Source organism: Molothrus aeneus, chromosome W (assembly GCF_037042795.1).
Source record: "Molothrus aeneus isolate 106 chromosome W, BPBGC_Maene_1.0, whole genome shotgun sequence".
NCBI classification, from domain to species: Eukaryota; Metazoa; Chordata; class Aves; order Passeriformes; family Icteridae; genus Molothrus; species Molothrus aeneus.
In genome coordinates this window covers 4,661,521-4,685,087 of record NC_089679.1, presented here as the reverse complement: position 1 = coordinate 4,685,087, position 23,567 = coordinate 4,661,521, and the positions used below count along the sequence as shown (strand labels likewise).

General features: G+C 42.3%; 1 protein-coding gene across 3 annotated transcripts in view; it reads right to left on the bottom strand.

The window, feature by feature from the left end:
• Positions 1 to 7,758: 7,758 nt before the first annotated feature.
• LOC136568537 (DDB1- and CUL4-associated factor 12-like) overlaps positions 7,759 to 23,567 on the bottom strand; it is a 61,319-nt gene continuing 45,510 nt past the window's right edge. For 2 of the 3 annotated variants that reach the window (XM_066568556.1, XM_066568558.1), the window contains exons 8-9: positions 20,200 to 20,384; positions 18,342 to 19,444 (exon numbers count right to left, since the gene is read on the bottom strand). In XM_066568556.1, the coding sequence (XP_066424653.1) occupies positions 19,286 to 19,444; positions 20,200 to 20,384 (344 nt within the window). In that variant the 3' untranslated portion in view covers positions 18,342 to 19,285. Of the gene's footprint in view, positions 9,316 to 18,341; positions 19,445 to 20,199; positions 20,385 to 23,567 lie in introns of those variants that run through there. The other variant, XM_066568557.1, reaches the window with a different exon arrangement.

Genomic DNA, 23,567 nt, shown 5'->3' with positions numbered 1-23,567 from the left:
AAAGAAAGAAAGAAAGAAAGAAAGAAAGAAAGAAAGAAAGAAAGAGAGAGATAAGGAGAAAAAGAGGTGTGCATGGGGGGTAGGGAGACAGGGGGAGAGTGACAGGGGTTAGGTAGAAGCATATCACCCTTCCAAGGGTCCCAACAACGTCTTGTTGCTCCCCTCCATCTGGTCTTCTTGGTGGTGAGAGTCCCCCACCACCCTGCAGCCGCCGCCGAAAAATATAGAAGCCAATGGATTGATATACATTTGGGCCAGGTGGGAACACCCAGGTGCTTCCCCTGGGGAGGCCAAGCTTGACACTGTCCCTTGCAACACTGTGGATCTGTTGCATCATGCTGCAGTGCTCTGGTGCAGGGTCTGGGATCCTTTTTGGGGGGGTGTTTGATGGGCCATGACACTCCCTCTGCTGTCCTTCACATGGATGCAGCTTTTACCAGGGTGAAGGGGCCCCATAGCTGAGCTCCTTTGCACAGTGGAGGATGGGCCTTCACTGCCCCAACCAGAGGCTTTTTCACTATACACCCAAAGCCCCTCTCCCTCCCACCCTTTGGTGTGAGGGTCTGTGGGAACCTGGCAGGTCATAGCCCTGGGGCTGTGGTCTCCATCCCAAAGGTGCTAAGCTTGATCCCTCTGTGAATGTATTCTTCTCCTCCTGAGTTACTTTATCTTATCGTCATCAGCAAGTAGTGCAGGGCCCCATTCAGGGTTTTGGTGGTTTTCTCTGCAGCTTTTGTACAGTTTTGCTATAATAGGCAAAAGTCCTTCACGAAGATGTTTAAGCCATAAATGATAACATTTCAGTTTCCGACACCCCCTGTCATGGGCAGGGACACCTTCCACTAGACCAGGTTGCTCCACACCCTGTCTAACCTGGCCTGAGCACTTTCAGGGATGGGGTATTGTCATGGTTTTGTATGAGAGACATTTAGGGAAGTGTGAAAAATGTGTATTTTATGATTGGTTTTTCTCAAATATTAAAATGAATATGTGTTGTGTTAGAAAGTAATGCTGTATTAATTCTCTTAAGTAGTGTGTTAAATATAGTTTTAGATTATAAAAAATGTTAAAATAGAAACGATGCTATGTAGGATACTTTTTTAAAGAAAGGACTTGCAGCGAGATAGCAGCCACAGGACACCTAAATCTTTCAGAGAAAAAGAATTTATTGCCCTCTTATCAAAAGAAATTAACTTCTTCCCACCTTGAAGGCACTGTTAGGATTCAGAGGAAGAAGTTGACAATGATCAGACAGAATCCTGTATTTGAATGGAATTTATGCATCATGTATGAGATGTATGAATATGCAGCAGGCTATTGTTCTTAAGGGTTAATCCTTTGTTAACGGGTGTCCTTTCTCGGGCTTATGCTGCCCAGAAAAAGGTACCCGGAAGTCCGTAACTCTTTGTTTCTATTGTCGCATATTGTCCTAATTCAAATTGTCCAAATTATTATTACTCTAATTGTATTACTATTTTTATAACCATTTTATTATTATTAAACTTTTAAAATTTTATAAACAAGGGATTGGCGTTTTTCACAGGAAGTGATGCAAAGCTTCCAGCCACTAGAAAGCTGGACGCGCCTCTGTGAAAAACACATGTTAAACACGAAAGAATGCCAGGAACTTCCTCTTTAGCTTCCCGCCTGGGACAGGTAACACAGCCTGCCAGACCCCCATCTCGCATCCAGGTCGGGCCGGGTGGCCCTGCCGGGGGGGGGGGGGGGGAGGCACTGACCCTCTCTCCGGGGGGTCCGGGGGACTCCGAGCCCTATCCTGGCCGGACTGGGGCCTCAGCAGCTGCCAGGCAGGAAGGTGGGGGAGGCTGTGGAGCCCTGCCCGGAGCAGGGCTGGCCGTGGCTGTTAAGATCTTGCTGCCAGGTCCCCTCCCCCCAGCACGGCTGAGACCAGAGGCGGCCCTGCAGCCCGTGCAGAGTGGTCCTGCGGCTGGAATTGAACGCAGAGAAAACCAAAGACCAACCATGAAGCCGATCCTGACACAGCCCAGCTGCAGCTCCCTGCCACAAGTTACCGGTGGGTCAGGTGACCATTTGCAGGGCCCAGGTGACATGTTAACCCTTTCAGTGACTTAATCCTCCCTCGAGTGAGAGAAAGGAACAAGATGCAAGCATGTAAAGGAACAACATGAAGACATTGAGGTCAGTGAAGAAGAAGTCAAGTCCCAGATGGGAGGAATGAGGAGATGCCTTGATCTTGGGGCTGAAATCTTCTTGTAAGCTATGGAGAAAAGACTCTTTTCCCCTATAATGCATGAAACTATGGGGGGATGAAGGGTTCAAATCGATATTGAGCAAAGGCCTCCATGCTAAAGTAAGCAGATGTTGAAGTAGCTGTAATCCCATGAGAAGTTTGAACAGCGAATTAGAGTAGTCCTGTGCCCCTAGGAGATCTCTGTTCCCAGAGATGAGGATGATTTTAGAAATAGATAATGAGAACTTTTGCCTTTGAACAGCTCATCTTTAAAACAATACCCCATAAGTCAACATGGCCCATAAACAAGCTGTGTGAAGGCTTGTGGAAAATGGGAGGGACTTTACGATGGCAGGTTTTCCCGGGTGGCTGTTAGTCGTGGAAATTGAGAGCCACGAGAGAACTGTTTTTTCCTCTCGTGGAGAAGTCTCCATAAGATTATTAAGAGGGACTTCTCTCCCTAAGTGAACTGAAGAAAGACTATTTTACAGGTGGTAAACTGACTGGAAATTTTAGGTTTTGTTTCTTTACATTGTCAATGGAAAAGAAAAGGTTGTGGGGGGAGGAGAGGTGTCCTGAAGGGTTTGTTTTGATTCTTATTACTTTTTTCTTTTAGTTACTGTTAATAAAATTTTCTTTATATCCTTTTAAAGTTTTGAGTCTGCTCTGCCTTTCTCCTAATCCCACCTCACAGCAGGAAATGAGTGCACTGGTGATTGGCCAGCACTGAAACCCATCACACTCATTGGTGCACTGCCTGGGAAGTCTCAAAATTGGCGAAATCTCAAATTGGTGAACCAAAACCACTACAGGTATCCACAACTTCTCTAGGCAACTTGTTCCAATGCCTCACCACCCTCACAGTAAAAAATTTCTTCCAAAGATTCCTAAGATCATTACTCCTACAATTTCTTTACTGGAAAAGTCTCTTATGAAGTGGTTTTATCAGAGAACAAGATCAGAAGTTTCTATAGCTGAATAGCTCTCTATTGGCATCCTTGCTGGCCTGGTTGCTGCATGTTGTCCAGCAGTAGGATGCAGTCTGCCATCATAGCACACAAAGAAATAGATTGTGCTTTCCCAGGTGTTTTTCTTAGCGCTGACCAACTGTTCCTCACCCTCTTGGCTCTGAGACCTCTTTTAGTGCTCATATACATTTAGAAATTAGCCACCATTGCTCCCTAGGTGAATATTTACCTAGACTACAGCAGCTATATGGGGAGGAGTTTTACAGCAACAGTGCCAGTCTGTGTCTCCCCAAAGGCAACCTTAAATCTAGTTACATCCTTTCCAGTTATCTAGAATTTCTGAAATTTCTATTGTAGATGAGTCCATGTGCCTAATGTTCAACATGCATGAGGCACTGAAGTGGGTCTGTAGAGAGAGGAAACCCCTGAAACAGGGAAACTTGATAACACAGGAAAAAAACCACAGGCACCAATTATAGGGGCCGAAAATCTTTCTGCTGAAACTTCAGCATCCCTGGAACACAACCTATGCTTTGTTTATGTTTTTGGCACAAACAGTCCAAGCAACTGTCAATCTGACCTTCTGACTGCAGTTCAGCACTTCAAGGCCTGTGGCTTCTTTCTTACCACTTCCAGCTCGTGGTACACCTTAATGAAGAGGGAATGGTAAGACCCTCTATGTAGGGTGGTACTTAGGAGCCGCTGATCAGTAGGTCCCAAATGCCATGTTGACTGCATGGTCCCTTGAGCCTTGCAGGGGGCTGAAGCCATCCTATCATTTGTTTTGCCAGATGTGAAGGCTTGGGACAGACTGAGGAGGTTGGGAGACAAAGCACAAAGGTACTTGTTTTTTAATATACTCTGAATTTGCTCGCTTTCAGTGTCTGACAGAACAGGCTGCCCTTGTCAAAAGAACAGTTCAAGCATTGCGTTCCTGGCATCCCTTCATTTATTAATCCATTTACTGAACCTTGAAAGAACCTCAAATTGAGAAAGATGATCCTGATCCTCCATTCAGAAGCAGACAGGATTGATAGTGAAGCCCTGGAAAATGTTAAAGATAGACTTTGAAAATGTTAGGCTTTGTGTTCTCTCAGATCACTGCACCTGCGTAAGCAGTATGATAAATGATATAATTGTTAGATGTGATGATTGTTTAATAACTAAATATAATTATTGTATAATCATAAGAAGAATCATGAGAAACTATGTTAGAAATTTAAGGGGGAACCATGAGAAGCCATGCTTGACTGAAATCTATGTATACAATAGAACAATATAAGTTTAATAATTAACATGAAAGTTATATAATGATAGAATATAAAAACACGATCATCTCGAATGTATAGTCGGAGTCAGATTTGAGTTGAATACTCCTGACACCCAGAGCTCTTAATAAAAGCACCTGCATATAATCGCTTATGTGATTATGTGTTTCTGAACGCTAACAGGATGAGTACAGCTATGGCTAGGAAGGACTAACAGAACAGTGTGAAACTATTCCCACAGTACTATCTTGTTTTGGCTTTCTTGTTCTGCCACAGCGGTGCCACCAGCTGGCAAGAGCTGAAATCTCATCACAAAGATCAGGAACAAAATACACCCAAGAAGGGAAGTGATGAGATCCAAGTAAACCTGCAGCAGTTGGGCTGGGAGTTGGAGGCAGGCAGCAGTTTGAATGTTGAAAGGGATAATGTCCACTGCCACTGCATTTGTAGCATATGGGAAAAGAAGCTGTCAATAGCAGCAGCATGGAGATGCTGTAGGCTCCAGGCTGTTATAAATTATCAAATTGAGAGCCAAACTTATAAGAAAATTTAGCAAAGATTTATTAATTTGTCCGCGAGACCAAATTTCGGTCGTCAAAAACCACCACAGCCAAGGGCAGCGTCGAGCCCGGGTTCGGCGCTGGGTGAACACAGATCTGACCTCCGAATGTCAGTCTCCCCCTGTTCACGAATGCTGCTTCGCACAGCGAGTTCTTATCCAGTTTTTTTCTGCCCAAGGCAGAGATGACTGAATGTTCTTTGTCTCTTCACATGCAGAACCAGGGCTTTACATGTGCAGAGATAGACAAAGGTCCAGTCCAGGTGTCTAGATGTTGTCAGAGAACTTCGAGGAAGTCAGTATTCACGTATTACAGGGTGGCGCCCGCCGTCAATCACCATGGTAGATGTAATCTTTGAGGCGATAATCACTCTTGAGTGGTCCTGGTGACCCAGGGAAGCCGGTGATTATCACCCTGGAAGTTTCTATTCTTACGTTAAAGAACTCGATGTTATCTCAACGTAGTCCGGGAACTAGATGTATATCAATAAGACACTGCTCCCGGCCAGGGTGGTCAAAAGACATAGTTTGGATCTTGCAATATTTTATACATTAATAGCGTGAATTATCTCTATCATATACTACAAGGCCAAGGAGTACAATAGATCTTGGTTCCACAGCCAGAAATAACAATGGCCACACACATACATGCCAAGCATGGCCAGTGAGAAAACGCTGAGGGAATCTGGACTGTTCAGTATAAGAAGTGAAGACCATTGCCATGAAACAGTTAAAATCCCTTTCAACAAAAACAGATGAGTTGCCCCACAAACTGCTTCATCTACACAGTGAATAGGAAAGCAAGGGGATCTGCAAGGCAGGGGATGGTGAGGCAGAGTGGAAATTTTCCAGAGTAGAAATCCATTTTGATTTAGGTGAAATGTACATCTTTGAGTTAAGTCTGTAGCTTGCTGTTTAGTCTGACTGCTTGTGCTCACAAAGGGCCTGTGCTTGGAGGGACTGCTTCAGCCAAAGGACAAGAGATAAGGGGGGAGGGGGGGGCAGACAGAGCAGGGCAACCTGACCCAGGAGTTCTTTCTGATAAAGAAGAATTAGCGGCAAGTGTCACTCGAAATCAGTGGAATGAATATGTATGAACCTATTGTGAAATTGCATGCATATGTATTTGAGAAGGAGATAAAAAGGGATCTGGAGTTCCCAGAGGTATGCATGTCATTTTAGGGGAACGATTCCCATATGCATCCAGCGCTGTAATAAACATAGCTGTAATAAACATATCGGCTTTACAACTTGCACAAAAGTTGTGGAGTTTGTTTGTTTCCACAAATCAATGGAACAATATAAATGAATGCAAGAATTAGCTGCCGGGGGAAGATTTGGACTCTTTACTGCTGAGATTTAAGCTAGACACACATCTAGGAGGAGCTTGAGGAGTACTGACTGTCTTGATACTTCCTGAGGCCCTCACCCATCCCCAGTCCGTTTTGGTCCCACAAGACAGTTGACAGGCCTCACATCATCTGAATGCTGTACTTAATGGATCATTCGATGCAACTGGAGAGTTAGTAACCCTGATTGCCAGGGCCTTTTCTATAGCTTAAACTATCCCTTCACCTTCTTCTCATTTTCCTATGAGGTATAGGGGTATAAACAAAAGCATCAGCCTGACAGGGGCCCTGTTCTGTGTTAAAGGGAAGCAGCACCAAGAATAACCCTCTAGGAATAGAGCACAGCTCAAGCAGTTCAGATACAGCTTCTGCATTGAGGGGTTGGCGCAAGCTCATCCAAATCCATGGCTGTGACATGATGCAAGTCAGGAACCACTACTACCAACACCTTCTATTTTCCTCCCACCATACATCTAACCCATCATCTGCCTGTCTCCAGGGCCATGAGTGCTTCTTTTTTTGCATCTCTCAGTTTTGGTATAAGGCCAGTAGGATGACAGGATAACATTCACATTATTTTTGGACTCTCCTCTGTAATGTCTACTACAATACTACAGAGCAGATATGGCAAATCAAGACACATGGTCTCCCATAGCTTGCATACAAAGCTGCAGTTTGTCCATGACCATGGAAATTAGCACTGCAGGGTGAAGTCAAGTGTGAAGAAGATGGGGATGCAGAAGCTGCTTTTAGGCACATGATTTTAACCTTCAACATAAAGCTTCGATGTTTTATGGACATTCCTCCTCTCCAAAAAATAACCTTCCCAATTCTAGGCAGACAAGAGGAGACAGGGAAATAGGACAGTTGGACAGAGGCCTCACTCTCCTATGCAATTAAAATATGGTGAAAGATCTAGTGCAACAGGTGCATTTTCAGTACATAAGGTCTCCCCTAAAACCCTTAGTCCTAGACCTAACTGTCCACCTATAGGTATCTGTGCTGTACAATATTTTTTAGAAAAAATAACATGGCTAAAAGGAAACTCTTGCCTCAGAAGAAATTAGGTACCAGAAGAAGAGAACAGAAAGGACATGCTTTGAAGAGCGTAACAGTCCCAACTGCCATTAGATACATTTACTATAGAAGCAAGGAGTGTTATTGCAGCTATACAGAGAACAGGACTGATGTATAAGCTATGAAAAACAGGAATATGTTGAGAACATACCCTTGGGATATCAATCCACTCAATGGTGAAGGAAAAACAACAGTTTACTTTGTTTCCTTTGAATCCGTCATGTCAACACAGAAGCTGGACTGTTACAAGGAGAAACCCAACTGCCCTGGTTTTACTTGCAGTGGGATAATTACAAAATAAAGGAAACCATCAGCCAAGCCAACAAACTATACAAATACATTTTATTTAGAGATACACATAGTAAGATGCACAAATACTTTTTGTTCACCAATTTTCAGATCACGCAACCTCAAGTAGTAGAAAAAACCAAACTGCAGTTAATTACAATTATCTATGTAACAGGGCAGCAGTAAAAGACCTGTATGCCAGACTACAGCATGTTTAACAATACTCAGATGAGAATGTACAGATCTAGGTATTTAAAAAGTGCATGGGGCATTGCCACATACACTAACATGCTTTTTCAAAGAGCAACATCTTTCTGGTATGTGAACACAGTAACTTGGTTGATGCAAGATGGAAAATTAGGCTCTTAATAGATACATAGAATCATAGTATGTTATGGGGTTGGGATGGACCTTAAAAATCATTTTGTCCCAACCTCCCTGCCATAGGCAGGGATACCTCCCACTAGACCAGGTTGCTTAAGGCCTTATCCAACCTGGCTTTGAACACTGCCAGGATTTGGGCATCCACAACCTCTCTGGGCCACCTGTTCCAGTATCTTACCACCCTCACAGTAAAAAATTTCTTCCTAATATCTAGCCTAAATTTCCTAATTTCTTTCAATTTTTACCCATTACTACTTGTCCTGTCTGCAGTTCCTGATGAGGAGTCCCTCTCAATCATCCCCGTAGCCCCTTCAGATACTGGAAGGTTGCTAAGAGATCTCCACACAACCTTCTCTTCTCCAGGTTGAACAGCCCCAACTTTCTCAGCCTGTCTTGGTAGGGGAGGTGCTCCAGTCCTCTTATCAATTTTGTGGCCCTCCTCTGGACTTGCTCCAACAGTTCCATGTTCTTTTTATGTTGGGAACCCCAGAGCTGGACACAGTACTCCAACTGGAGTCTCATAAGAGCAAAGCAGAGGGGGAGAATCTCCTCCCTTGACTTGCTGGCCACGGTCCTTTTGATGCAGCCAAGAATTTTGTTGGTTTCTGGGCTGTGAGTTCACACTGTCGGCTCATGATGAGTTTTTCATCAACCATCACCCCCAAGTCTTTCTCCCAGGGCTGCTCTCAATCACTTCTCCGCCCAACCTGTCGGTGTGTCTGGGACTGACATGACCCAGTAGTAGGACCTTGCACTTTGCTTTCTTGAACTTCATGAGGTTCGCACAGACCCACCTCTCAAGTGTGTCAAGGTTCCTGTGGATGGCATCTCTTCCCTCCAGCATATTGACTGCACCACACAGCTCAGTGTCATCAGTAAATTTGCTGAGGGTGCCCTCAATCCCACTGCCCATGTTGTGTCCACGTTCACATTTCCAGATCAAATTAACAATTTTCCTCCACATGGCAAATTAAGAGTTGTGACTGACATGTGGAAAGCAAGCTGTAAAAATCATTGTTACATTGTCCATGTGGTCAAGCAACACACAGATGACCTAAAATGATCAGTTCTTCAGAAGTGTTCAGAGTACTTAATTGCATTTAGCAAGCTGGCAGAAGAACTGTAATCCAAGATCCAAGCTCTTTGCACCCACAGAGTTCTTCCACGTAAGAAATTTCAATTCTCAAATTTCAAGAACCCCATGTTCCACCTGCAAGCACACAACCAGATCATGTATTGTTGAATTTACTTTTTAATTCCCATCTAAATGGAGGGAAAGGTAGGAAGTGGTGCTGATAGCTGCATTAGTTTAAAGTTATATTTAAAACACATGGAACCTGGACTCTTCTCTCCAGTGTCTCTCTCAAATCTAGGAAATTCAGCAGGTTCCACTGCTCAATGCAATCCCTATTTTGGTTTTAAATAGGGATAGTGCTGAACAGTGCTCGGGAAAGACTGGCAAGGACTGTTGTGGAACTCTCAAGGCTTCCATTGCTTAAACACTCCATTACCAGCCCATCTCTGAGCATAGTCAGCCTTTGGCATTACTGCTGGCCAAAGCTAATAATTTTTGCCTTTTGAGCACAGAGTTAATCTCATAGTCCTACAATAGCAAAGTTTTTTCATCATCCATGAAATATACAAAAGACAAAAAGTCTGTGGAGAAAGCCTTTAATTGGGACCAAGTCAGCAAAAAAGTCACCAATGCATCCTCAATTTTGCCTTCAGTTTAGTTATAACACCGAGTAGCAGCCAAAGATGCCGGTTCTTTAGTTGACTAAAGCACCACTGATCAGATTAACAAACTGGGTGCAGATGCAGGGCACATCCACTTCCTGATCTGCTGACATCCACTTTATAATATGAATGCAAGAGAATTTCAGCTTCTGTAGAGTATGCAGGAATGGAGTCTCCCCTTCCAAGGTAGGCAGCCAGCCCCTGAAGTTTATGGTAAAAGCACAGAGCGATCTTTCTACACAGGGCAACAGGTTTTCTTTTTATTATGACTCAATATTTTTCAGACTAGGCAAGCAGCTTTGAAATTACTGTTAAAGGTGAACTAAGAAGAAATGGGAGGAAAGTGCTAAAGATTAGAAAACAAAGTTAAACCAATCTGTTCTACTCTGAAAAGGAACTGTGGTAAAAGCAGGACCTTGCTGAATTTGAAGAAACTCCAAAGTTAGCAAGAACTAAAAAGAGAACTCCAGATTAAGTCTGCATTGGGGTTCAGGGAAAACAGATGCAGTTAGCACAGTAAATACACATACATTAGAGCTCTGTGACCATTCATTAATGTCAATACACTGATGACTAATGATGCTGATTCTAAATACAAAGGTAGTCTCATGAATCAACAGATTGTGGTAATGTACTTCAGTTAATGGATATGCATGTCCATGGAAGGCCACAGTAAGTGAAGAAGTGTTTCTGTTTCTATGTTCTTATGAACGAATTACCCTTAGAGCTGGGAAGGGACATTCTGTATCAATCACTGCAGTCTCTACCTGCATAAGAGACAGAAACCTAGCCCAAACTCCAGATGTCAGATTAAGAACAAAGATATCCTTTTCCAATTTAGAAAACAAAGCCAAATGTGTAATGTCTTTGTATGAAAAAATAAAAACTAAAAATACCAACCCCCGCTTTTCAGAGAGAAGAAACAATTTACAAGGTAACTGAACACTGAGCCCCATGTGCAGAGACTGGTTTTACATATCTGCAATTTCCCACTGTTCCATTTGCAAGTTGCATCAATAATTTTGAACAGTTTTACCTGACAATTAAAAATGCGCACTGTAATATTTGAAGAGAGTTGTTACTATTTCACTTGACAACTTCTGTGATAGTTCAGGATCCAGCGCTGTTTCTGACACAGCTCATGAAAGAAACAACAAGCTGAGAAAAGCTGTTAGATGGGTGGATTTTCAGGAGTTGTTAATAAACATCAGACTCTGGATTCAGAACAAAAGCCAACAAGTGTCAGCAAGCCCTGATTTTTTTTTCCCCAAAGGCTTTGGATCTTATTAAATATATTTGGAAAAAAACCATTAAAAACAGTTCACTGTAAGACATCATACCCTCAGGTAAGAAGCTGTGACCCCTGCACTTTTTAAAACATCTTGTGTAGTTCGTGCATCATATACATCATAGGCCATGGGGAAGAGCCAGTATTTGTGTACACATTAACATACAAGTGTAAGAGATAGTCTGAAGTTTCCCTCATTTGCCTCACAATTGTCGCAAGGACAGAGACTAAGACCCTGAAGACCCTGACTGGAGTTCTGGCCTGGTTGAGGTGGATGCTTGCTAAGTGATTGTTTGCAGGTGTGCTTGCTGTGCCACCACCGTACACTGCTTTGAGCAGGGCCTAGCAATCAGCGGCCTGCTCTGTATGCTTACACCTGTTTCATGATACCTGCTCATCACAATAGCCCATGAATTTCTCCACCTCTCAGCCAGATGCCACCTGCTTTAGAGAAAGTCTAACTTTCTGAGGTAACTTTGGTGATCCCCCACAGAAAATTCCTCATCTGCCTCATGACCGCCCTCAAGGATGGAGATTGAAGCCCCTCCCCCAAGGACTGAGACCCTTAAAATTCCAACATGGGGGTACTGGGCTGATTGAAGCGGGATGTCTGCCAAGTGTTACCTGCAGATGTGTTCGCTGGACCAAGACTGGTTTCCCATAGAAACCAGTCCTGAAACAATGGGTCCTGAACTGGACTGTCTGTACTTGCTCTCAACTGACTTATTCTCCATTGTCCTGTACCTGTTCCCCTCCTGGCAGAGGACTATGAAAGATCCCTGAGCTAACCAAAGACTCCAAGATTCTCCCCAATGTGACAAGATGGATCTATTGGCTGGACCACGAGGATTTAGTCTCTCCGTTGGTAGCTATAGCCCCCCCCCCCCCCCTTTTCTCTCTCTATCCTTTATTTCCTTTCTAATCCTTCTATCGCATTTGCTGTGGGCACTCAATAAAAGGTGCCAACACCACATCCTAACACAAATAGAACAAGCCACAAGTAACAGTACAAACCTGTTGCAACTTCAACATATACATCTTAGAAAAAGACAGTGCATGTACCCAACCCTAATATAGTGATGAGTTTGAGATAACTTTACAAAGATCAAGGTACTAGAAGAGGAAGGCACATTAACCTCTGGTTAGACTGTTTTGGCATTATTTGGATGAGTCATAGTGATTTATATACCTTGAGACTGTGGGAGGCCTTGAAAAGGAAAGGAGACCAGGTGAATGGGCAAATAAAAAATACAAGTTTAATGAGATTTTAAGATTCAGCACCTGAATTTTCCCTTTTAATAAGGGCATCTGGAAAAGCAGTTCCTAAGAAAACAACATATTGATGCCTACATTTTTGTTCTGAGGTCAAAGAATCAATTTCTAGGACTATAGAGACCTCACACTATGTTGCAAGGGTTGTATACACCCTCTCAGTTTCAGTCCAATGACCAGAATTTGTATACAATCAAGTATTTTACTTGGTGGTTTTTAGGTACAGAAATGGTCAGGCAGACCAGATTTTCTTAACTCTGCCAACCCTGGCACTCCATTTTAGATCTGTCTGTGCTTTCTTAGACCACAACACTCCCAGAAGGATACTAGAGGGAAAGGCCATTAGAAAATGGCACTTAATTTTAATTGGGAAAATTCCTTTCTGTCAAAAGCATTCTCCTAATTAGCCAAGTACCACAAGTATCACATTAAGAAACCCAGTATCACAAACAAAAAGATACTTCCCAATTTAAATCCTTGAAAGTTAACATGAAGAAACAAGAATTATGGGGATATCTACTTGATTTCTCTGAAAATGTTTCTGATTAAGCCCTTTTACAAGTACCTCCTGAGCATCGAATAAGTATCCCCTCTATATTTTTTAATTCCTCGGGAGTTCTGAGAGCAATATCAAACACTGTTGGACTTTTACCATTTTTCTTGTGCCCCTTGCCCATCCTCAACATGCACTGAAGTGTCCACTTGCAGAAGCAAGGGAGAGCATAAACAGGAGATTCCTTCAGATAAGATGTGGCTATATTCTCATTTCCATTCTCCCTTGTCTGCAACACAGACAAATGCCTGGTGACTGTGCTTCAGAGACTAAGTTACTGAAGGTACTGCAACACTCAGAAATGCATTTTAAGTTGAGGTTCTGGCTGAGGGGTGGCCAGAGAGGCACACAGGGATTTTCACTTGGTTTTAAGCTAGAGAGCATATGCCTGGCTAGCACAGGAGTCCAGGGCTCAGCATGGGCTGGCCAGAGGATCAGCTTGACCTGCATCACACATAGCTCAGCAATGGTGTTCTTAGGAACGAGCTGTACCTCAGTTTAGTAATTAAGTCACAGTAGCAATTGCAATAGAAGCTAAGAACTTCTCACACACCTTGGAAATGTAGATTTATGGAAAATAAGGTTATCAGACCACCAGAAATAGATCTCAGAGCTCCCACCTGGCTGCTGAAAGATGCTGCTGCTTTGCCAAGATGCAGTGACAGTACATCTGTTCTTGGTTTCTTGCAAGCAAAGAAAACAGATGATCTCTATCAAAGCCTGCTTTATTTCACATCTGTACCAGGTGAGGGATATTAATTCACAAGGTCCGTAAGTGCCTCTCATCTGAGGGGCAGAAATTAAGACACCAAACCACCACTTGACATAGCTGGATCATAACTTTAATCTGTTAATTTTGCAGCTGCAAGGTATATACAAAGCAAGTGCTCAGGTGAAGGAAGAGGATGAAATTCTGGAGAAGAGTAACTGAACATAAATATCTTAAGGATTAAGATACAAAATGCAGCCAAAGACTTAAAATAGAGGCAGCAAATATAGCCCCATAATGCAGTTCAGGAGTTCCCCTCATTAAAGAAGTCACAAGTCGCCCACAATGTGAATGTAACCTTTGTGGACAGACTAAGTCCAGTAAGATCACTAGGTACTCTTGCTATGATCTTAGAAATGGATCTATGTAGAAAATGAACAACTGAGACTAGGATCAAACACCTATTAACTGTTCTTTGGTAATTTATTCACCTTGGACTAACACAAGCAGCACAGATGAGGGGAACCAAACAAATGGACTCACTTTGTTATTGCAATCCCAGAAAGCACCCAAGGAGAGCACTACCAATTCTCCCTATCAGACTTGACTGTACAAGGGAAAAAATTGGAGGAATTATCAGAAATAAGGTGAAGAGGGTGAGCACCACCCTCATTTCTCTGCTCAAGCCAGTATTGCAAAATAGCTTTTGCTTCCTTAGGAAAGTCTATCACATAACACCCAATTGTTACTGAGACATTACTACCCAGTAGAATCTATGATTTTATTCATCACCTCATTCCTGGTAATTTCTCCATCTTTCTCCCTTGTACAGTCAAGTCAGCCAGGGATAATTTTACTACTGAACCCATAGTTAAGTCACTGGGTTTGATTATTTGTGATTATGAATACTGAAAATGCAATACCCAAAGATACCCAAATTAACATGGTAGTTCACTGAAAAGAGCTGAGCGATAAAATTAACTAGTTTCTACACTCATTGGCAGCACAGAAGATCTTTTATCTGCTTCAAGTGCCTAATGTGAGATAAACTAGAGTCTGTTCCCCCCCAGAAATAGACTGTTACTGTGTAATCCTCCCATTAGTGAAACATGTACTAGCGCAACTACCCAGTTCTCCGGTCTGAGCTAGCCTCAAAGGTCTGCCCAGTTAAAAAAAAAACAAATTAAAGGTCTCAAGCATGGCTTGACAAAATGCCAGCAAGCCCATTTCTGCTTAACAGAGGTCACCTCTGCAAGTACAATATTGTAGGAATGTGCCCCCTGTTGACGGAGTGACCAAATTATTCTTTGCTTAAAAAGGCAAAAAGCCCAGAAGTTTCTCTCCCAAATTAAGTGCAAAGACACCTCATAGGACCTTTGGGACTTCGCCTCAGACCTGGGTCTGTCGGACTGGACAGAGGCCAAGAGGTCCCGCCTAGGTAATTCACTAGAAAAGGAAGAGAACAAAGGAAATAAACGCTTTTGTGGGGTGTTTTAGCAGGAGCAAGGACCTCTTACCCCTGGCTCGGTTTTTCTCCATAAGAGCTTTGTTATTTTGCCTTTTATTAAACCTTTTCCTGTTTCCAACACTACCTCAGAAGCCATCCTGCTAATTTTATACTGTTCTGGGTAGCTGAGCTATCTCGGGTGTGATGGGTTTCGCTGAGAGCTCATAAGACCTGGCTCGAAGAGTAACACATCACAATATTGCTACAGTAAAAAGCTGGGATGATTTGGGGTGGAGGAGGCAACCCCAAACAGACCATTCAGATGGGCGGGAAAGAGCAAGGGAGGGAACTTGTTAAGAAACATTCAAAAAGACAGCCTGAAAATGCAAATGCCAATGGGTCTCAGCAAAGCACAGCAAGACACAGTGAGCACAACTCAGTCACCAGACTGAATTTCATCTCATCTGCTATTTGAACACCAGGGTGCACTCAACTTGCCTCCATGAAGAGATGAGAGATACCATGCTGTACAGTCATTCCTGCACTTCAATGGAAAACCACTGCTTCTCACACCATGATCCTGGATTTCAACTGATTTCTAAACCAGTAGAGCAAAAAAATCAATTCAAATAAGAAAACCTGTCTTTTCATCCCATTTCTCCTATGACTTATATTTGGACAGTTGGCATATCATCACCTTTCTCTGCCTCTTTTTCTAACCTTGACTGGACCAAAAGTGACATATGACCAACCACAAAATACTCTGAAATGTAACATCTATAATTCTATATTGCTACAAGCATTTAAAACCACTGAAACAGTATTATGGCAGGGGGTTCTCAGGGTCTATCCAACCCTGGCTGCTGTAGGTGTCTGGATAGCAAAGTCCTGCTAAGCACAACCTGTCCAGGTCCCTCAGGCAGGCCCCCAGCCACAGGCAATCTTAGCAAGCAGCTCAGCTTTTAAGTGAGATCAGCTCTTTGGTGAATTCAGCTCTTTAGTGATTTCAGCTCTTTGCTTGCTAAGTGCCTCAGCAGACATGGGGAGAGAGAGGAGAAGGTTGTATGAGGTTCCACAGATGTGTCTTTATTGGCAGCTTCTGCGAAGGGTGACAGTGACAGCTCTTCTGCTGACCAGCGCAGAAATAGGGGTTTATATAGGGTATAGAGGTTTTGGGAAACAATCCAATAGTAAGGGTCAAGGTGAATAGACCTATGGTCTTACAGAGAGATAACAAGGGTCTGAAGGTGGAAGAGGGGCTTCTTTGGTCCAGTCATCATGACTAGGCATTTCTTATCTTAGGCAACTGACAACCAGGGAGGCCTTGCAGGCCCTGTGGCTGCTACAAAACAAGCTAGAAATTAAGTTCTCTCTGGCCCAATTTGTGTTCTTGCAGCACTATATCTAGTTTGTTCCCAGTTTTTTGGGGGGGATTTTCATACAGCAACAAGGATGGCTCCCTCCTCATGAGAAGTTATTTTTGCAAGAAAGCACCATGAAAGCAGAATACACAGAAGCATATGAAACTTGAGAAATTTTACATCATTGTCCAGATTCTTCTGAGAATTGTCCAAAGCTTCTTATGCAGAAAAAAAGTGAGGAAAAGGGCACTCACACTACCAAGCTTTAGGACCACACACTGAGGTATTTGTGATCAGTTGGCAGAGAGGGACACGTTCCAGGGGTGCCACAGTGACCTCTTCAATAACCTAGAGACTCTGTTGACTCTACAGAAAGATCAGCCTCCATGTTTAGAGGCTAGAGCTTAGTCCATAAAAATACCCTTTTTGCCCCTTCACCCAGACCTGGAATATGCTTCAAATTTATAGCTCAACATCAGGGCTAGGGTTTCCAGATCAGTAGTTTTCCTTTGGCACTGGTGACACTAAGCACTTAACTAGTTGTTTCAGCAGAATTAGAGAACACTCAGAGTCAAGTGTCTAGTTTCTTTTGAAAAGAGGGGAAAAAAAGGCACCTTAAACCAAGCCAAACAAAACAACTAACCAGAAATTGTTCCCTGTGACAGCATGATCTTACATGGTAGCTGGAGGAATAATCCCAGAAATACACATCCTGCCATACTTCACCAAGATTTGTTTTTCTCTGTATACTTCCACTTTTCAAAACCCCTAAAATAACCAAAGCAGTAAATTGCCATCACAGAACAACACAGGCACCATTACATCTTTAAAAAACAAACAAAAGCTCTAAATAAAATAGTAGCTCCTTTGCTACTCCATAGTTTATAATTTCACCATGAACTGATTCAGTTTAAGCAACCAACTCACAAGGGAAGTAGAATTATGAAATACCATAAAAAAGATCTGTTTGTAAAGTACCCATGTCAGTGCTCAGTGTGAGTAAATTATACTTCTGAGACAGGTGAATGTCTGGGAGACAACAGGATTTTTCATCAGGATGGGAGGGAACTGCATTCCTTGCAGGATTTTCATCCAAGTGTCCACTACCAACCAGAAATTAAGCCCAAGTCTCACTGCTTGGCATTACTGATGAAAATATAGAGTACAAAGATGAGAGGGAACACAAAGACACATGCGGACTAGCTCTAGGCAATCTGGCAGGAACTGCACATCGGGGATTAGAGCTACTCTACAGTGGTGGCTGTGATCTCCAGCAGACACAGAAGAACAGAGCATGTCCCAGCTTTGTCATTCTTCTCAGCTTCAGACAACTACCTATTTGGTACCACAGCAGTGAGATACAGGCACACTCTGCTCCACTGATGACAAGGGCATGGGAAAGGCATTCATCCCAGCAGAGGACAGAGGTATCAGTGACAAGCCAAGCTTGGTGCCTGCCAAAAGGCTAGGAGGAGCACCCTTGAGTCCTGCATTTTAGTGAGTATTAGGTAAGACCATCACCCTGGAATGCACATGCTTCATGGTTGGACCTGAAGGGCATTGGACCTATTCTCCCCACCCAGTCCCACATGAAGTTTGTAGGAGTTTGATTGCAGAAGGCAGCAGGGGATTCAAGGAAAACCTGAGCCTCTCCTACAGCAAGCAAGATGACAACAGATGCTGCTAGCTCAATGTGAGCTAACAGCAAGTTATCTTGCTACATGGAAAGCTTCCAGCTTGCATTAGACAAGTCCAAGATGCACTCTTTACCCTCAGAGAAAAAAACCCAGTTTATTTATTCCATTGGCATATTAGAGGAGATGGCCAAACAGAAAAGCTAAAATGGGAAAAGCTTCCACAACCTGGGACAAAAAGAGGTCCTGGGTTTTAGGCAGTTTATGAAGAACCCATGAGCTACCACAGCAGCATACTAAGGAATCTTGACTCATCTGAAAAATTGATAGATTTAGTTCATTTTGAAGGACAAGAACACTCATGTCCCTAGCCCCCATTTCCTCTCAGCACCTCTGCAGGCCCTCAATGTAATGTCATCATGCAATAGCCACACCTCAGAACAGCCTATACAAACTCCAGTTGTGCAAGCTGATACCTGGGAGAAGCAGAAAAGGAACAATGGATAAATTTTCTTTTGGCACTGTTGAAAACTACAATTCAAATACAAATGCATTTTTTAAAACTCCTGCACTTTGGGCTTGATGGGCAATACCCCAGAGGAATCTATCCCTGGGCTCCAATGAGTACAGATTAAAATGACCATACTCCTCTATGTATAGACAGTGTCATTAGACTTGTACTTTTAAAAAATAAGATTAACCCAGACTAGGGCCAGGCTCTACAGATAAGCTACTACTTTATCTCTTACAAATATTTTTAATATTTTTAAATTACAAGCAGTCCTCACTTCAGGTAATGGAACTGACAAAATATCTGAAGACACACAGCCCCTAGACTTTCACAGAAAGTCCAGCAGCAACCATGCTATAAGAAGGAATCCTATGTCACAGCAAAGAGGAGGAGGCATGTGGCTAAGACAGCCTAAATGTGGGAGAAGAGTCATTTGGAGTAAATACAATAAAAAAGGATTTAAAAACCCCTTCATATAAAAGACTAAGCAGGTTAAAGCAAAAATAATGGTTCAAAAACATGTACAAGACTGTTGGAGACCAACAGAAAATTGCCTAAAAATAACTTGCATTTAAACCAGAAGTCAGTGGCATCACATAATTTTGTTTTTAAAATGGTAAAGAAAAGTAGAAATCTGTGTCAAGATCAGCATTTATGAAGAGTTATCATTAGCTCCAGAGACCAGCATAATTCCCATGAAGTCCTGATGGAAGGGGGCCTCCTGCCACAAAGAGTTTCGTTCCAGATGAGTCGTAGCAGTGGGTATAAACAGCATTTGGGAAGAAATGTATGTCAGAAAAATAATTTCTCCAGGTTTCATCGTGATTCTGTTAAAGGAAAGTTTAGATTATTACTGCTGCCAAACAAACCCAAAACCTTGTTTCACAAAAGCAGAAGGTTGTTTCCAGAGCCTAAAAAGGGATCTTCTCTGTTAATACTCCTGAAGCTTCAGACAGATCAATAACAATGTTGTCCTGAAGCTTTTTCTGGGGACATTGGGGCCAAACATTGGAGAGGGGAGATGAAGGGTAGGGAAGATATTAAGTTTCATCAGTTTTTAAAGTTACATCACAGTGATGCAAAGGATAATGGAGAAAAGTTAGACAAAGCCATTAACTGCTTTATGATAACATACAGAAAATTGAACTCAAGTGCCTGCCATGGCATTACCTCAGGAGGACAGTTTCTAATACTGCACACAATTAAAACTCTCTTGCTTTGAGTACCACATTAGAGTAGCACATTTTTAAAGGAAGACAATGAATTTTGTGTTTGAGGTTCTGAAAACTAGAAGTTAGATTGCATTAGAAAATATGAAGATATAAAATCTAGTTCATTTATGAATCAGTGCATAAGAAAAGTAGTCAGTATGCCTTACACTTGAGCAACCAATCATTCAATACCCTTTCATAAAGCTTTTATAGAGAGCAATACTGCAGCACTTCTTGCTTTTCAAGACTACCGTTATTAGTTACATGATCACTGTTTGACTGGGACAAATTTCATATAATAGCTTCCATTACTACAAAAAAACAGTGTAAACTCCTGTGTAAAGGGTTTCCTACAACTACAAGATACTCACCAGCCAACCTTTCCCAGTAGTCAACTTTAAAATTTCACTTCCTCCTAATTTCTGCTTCTGTCCATAGCAGGCATGTGGGGGCTTTTCATTCAGGAACCTCTGGGCTCGGATATCATAAAACAATAGGGAACCTTGCCCCGTTCCCACTGTGATGATGTGCTCGTAAAAGCTCACCGATCGAATACCTGCCAAAAAGAGAAGGGACATACAATGCAGTAATGAAAATGGATGCTTTGGCTCTGCAGTGCTGCTTCTTGATGTCTAAAATTTTCTTTAAGAGGAACTACCTACTAATAGTATTCTCCATAACACACAAGTTTGGGCCACACACTGCTATGGAGCAGTGCAGACAAATATCATTGATGCTATTGAAACAGCAGCTTCAATTACATATACTACTTCCTTTCTTTTCTGATGCCATCAGATACACTGATGATGTGTAGTAAGAAGCTTAATTCTCAGCAGGCCCCAGCTCTGACAGATAAACAAAGATCACAAGCCATTTAGAATCAAAAGTAGTTTTGTTTTGCTCACAAGCCTCTAAGTGAACACACCATGAGTATGTGGGCAGCAGACAGAGGAAAGAACACGCTGGTTCCCTCCACAAGCTCACACCCTATCTAGCTATCTGCCAAGATGTGATAAGTGACTATGTGAGAAAAATTACTGTTCCAGCTGCTATCAAGTGCATTTTGCTGGTCAAGAGGCTAGCTGTAAGCAAGTATAAGCACTAGTCACTTTGCTGCTAAGACAGATCAGGATTTTAAATAATTTTGAGGCTGTCCCTGCTCAAATAATCTCATACCAGCACACCTTACTTCATAGCTAGTACTTTTAGCACTTTACCCAGCAATAAAAACAGACTAAGAATACTACAAGCAAAGCACCACCATGTTACACCAGCACATGGGAAGCTACAAGTTTCCAATCCAAACAAAACATTCTAACACAATTCAGTTATGCCATTAAATTGAGCAAAATAATACATTTTGTTTTCACAAAATCTTAATCTGAAGCCTCATCTTCAGATTAAGATTCAGATTAAGCTTCCTTCCCTTGGAAATAGTCTTGAGGAGATTCTCTATGTAGGAAAATATATTTGCAAAATGTCCTGTCATCTCTATTGTGCAAAAGGTTTGTTCAGTATAAGTACTCAAACACAAACAACTCTTCTATGCAGATTAAACCCCACCACATCTATGCTACTCTTTGTTGTACAACATAAAGGCAGGTTATAAACCCTACAGCTTTTTAAGCCCTCTTTAAAGTTCCACTGAATTACAGCCTAAACAAGCATTCAAACAGGAAGGGAAAAGAGTGAGTTAGGCCAGATACATCCATGTGTCAACTGCTGTCACTGTACCAAGTGGGGCTAAATGTCACAAAACTCGTGACATACTGGAATATAACCAGCAGTACATGTGACAGCAGACATCCAAGGGGTGTAGATGTAGTTTACCCTTCCCCTCTGTACAGAGTCCTAACTAGAAACACATCCTCATTCTTCCATCTCCACAATCTGATGTTACATCCACAGCCACCAGCATCTGTTAAACACGCTTAGAACACACAAGGTCACATTGTTGTGTTCTAGATATGAGGTGAAGTCTTGGCTGCAGGCTTAATAGGTGGGAAACCACTGTGCAAGTCTCACACCTGCTGAATCTCTAATTCAGAGAACTACAAATGCATCTGAGCAAGTTGGGAGACATCTCTTCCTCTTCATTGTTGCCCTGAACCAGGTTCTTTCACCTGGTGTGCAAGAAGCCAATCCTCACAGAGTCAATGTATTTGATTTATTTACAGCTCTGACCAGAAAGGGGTACTGGGTTGTAGATCCACAAAACCAGCACACTGAGGCACACAAAGGCCTACTTAAAAGGTTACAACATTAGGCTATTAGCACATCTTACTTAAGTCACTACTTGCCTAAGTTTCTATTGGCTTATCCTTTCTCTGCTTTGATTTAAAGGCATAGTGTCCCAAGAAATCATGGCACATGCTCGATGAGTAGTGGTCTTTTTGTGAGTAGAGGGTGCCTGAGCTAGGGATGTGTTTTTTATTATTATAATGAGCAAAGTTCATCATTAGGGCAAGTTCTCACCACAGAACCAGTCAAAACTGGGGGTTGATTGTCTCATCATTAAACATCCTGTGTAAGAAAGGTATTATCTTCTTTGTTTTGCCTCCTCTTCAAGGACTTAGTCCATCAATTTTCTGTCTTCTATATTCCCATGGTTATTGCTTTTATTGCTTAACTGCTTTGGATGGAATATGAAAGAGATGGCATATACTTTTCAATGCAATTAATTAATAAAAAGCTATAAAATACAAACCAACTGTGAATCTTTCTCTAATAAAAAAAAAATTGAAGGAAAACTGAAGGAATCCATTTTGTACCCACTACTAAGTGGATGTTTAGGACAGGCCTTCAAGAACAGCACTTCAAATTGGCTCCTAAGGGGCTGAAGTACCTCAGATTAATCATTCCCATCAAACTAAAAACACCACCTGTGCCTAGAACTGATCACAGTAAGCTCTTCTACATTTCCAGCACTCTACCACCTGTAGGCCTGGACTATTTGGGTCAATAAATTGAGTCTTACTCCTCAGAGGCAGGGAGCTCTACAAATCCCAGAAGGAAATGAAGATGCAGTAGCATGCCCTACACAAAGAGTAGACACAGTCTGTGCTGTGCAAGCTCTGTCCACTGCATTAACATTGCTGCCTTCAGGATTATAAAGTCACAGGCACACAACATTGCTCTGCAGGCCAATCAAGCAGAAAGAAGTCACTCTCACAGATCAAGAACTACAGTCCAGGGCCTGCACTTTCCTGTATAGCTGCTAAGAAAAGCAACTCTTACAAGATGCACTAAAAAGCATTTGCTGCCTTCTCACATAGAGGAGACAGGGTTATACTAGGTAAAAAACACCCCCAGTTTCAGTCTTACTAAGTGACATTTCTCTGATCTGCTTTTGTATACAACATTAATAAACTGAAGTTAATATGGACTTACCATGTCCAGCAGTTGCATTTAGAAGCTGAAAGCACATTCAAGTAACACTTCAAAGCACTTTAAAAGTTAACCCAGATTTTAGTCTGCAAATCAATAAACAGCCTACTTTCTAGAGGTGTCGCACCATTTCAAGTCCCAGTGAGATCAACAGAAAGTTGAAACACTCAGTATCTTGGGAATTAATATTACTTAAGTGCCTCCACCACTACCCACACACACCAAAAAAATCTACTTTGCAGAATAGAAAACAGTATTGAGCAAAGGTTTTCTCTAGACATGAACTAGCACCCCAGAGATACTCCCTACACATAGGTCATCCCCTCAGCAGGGATGATCACATAATTCAAGA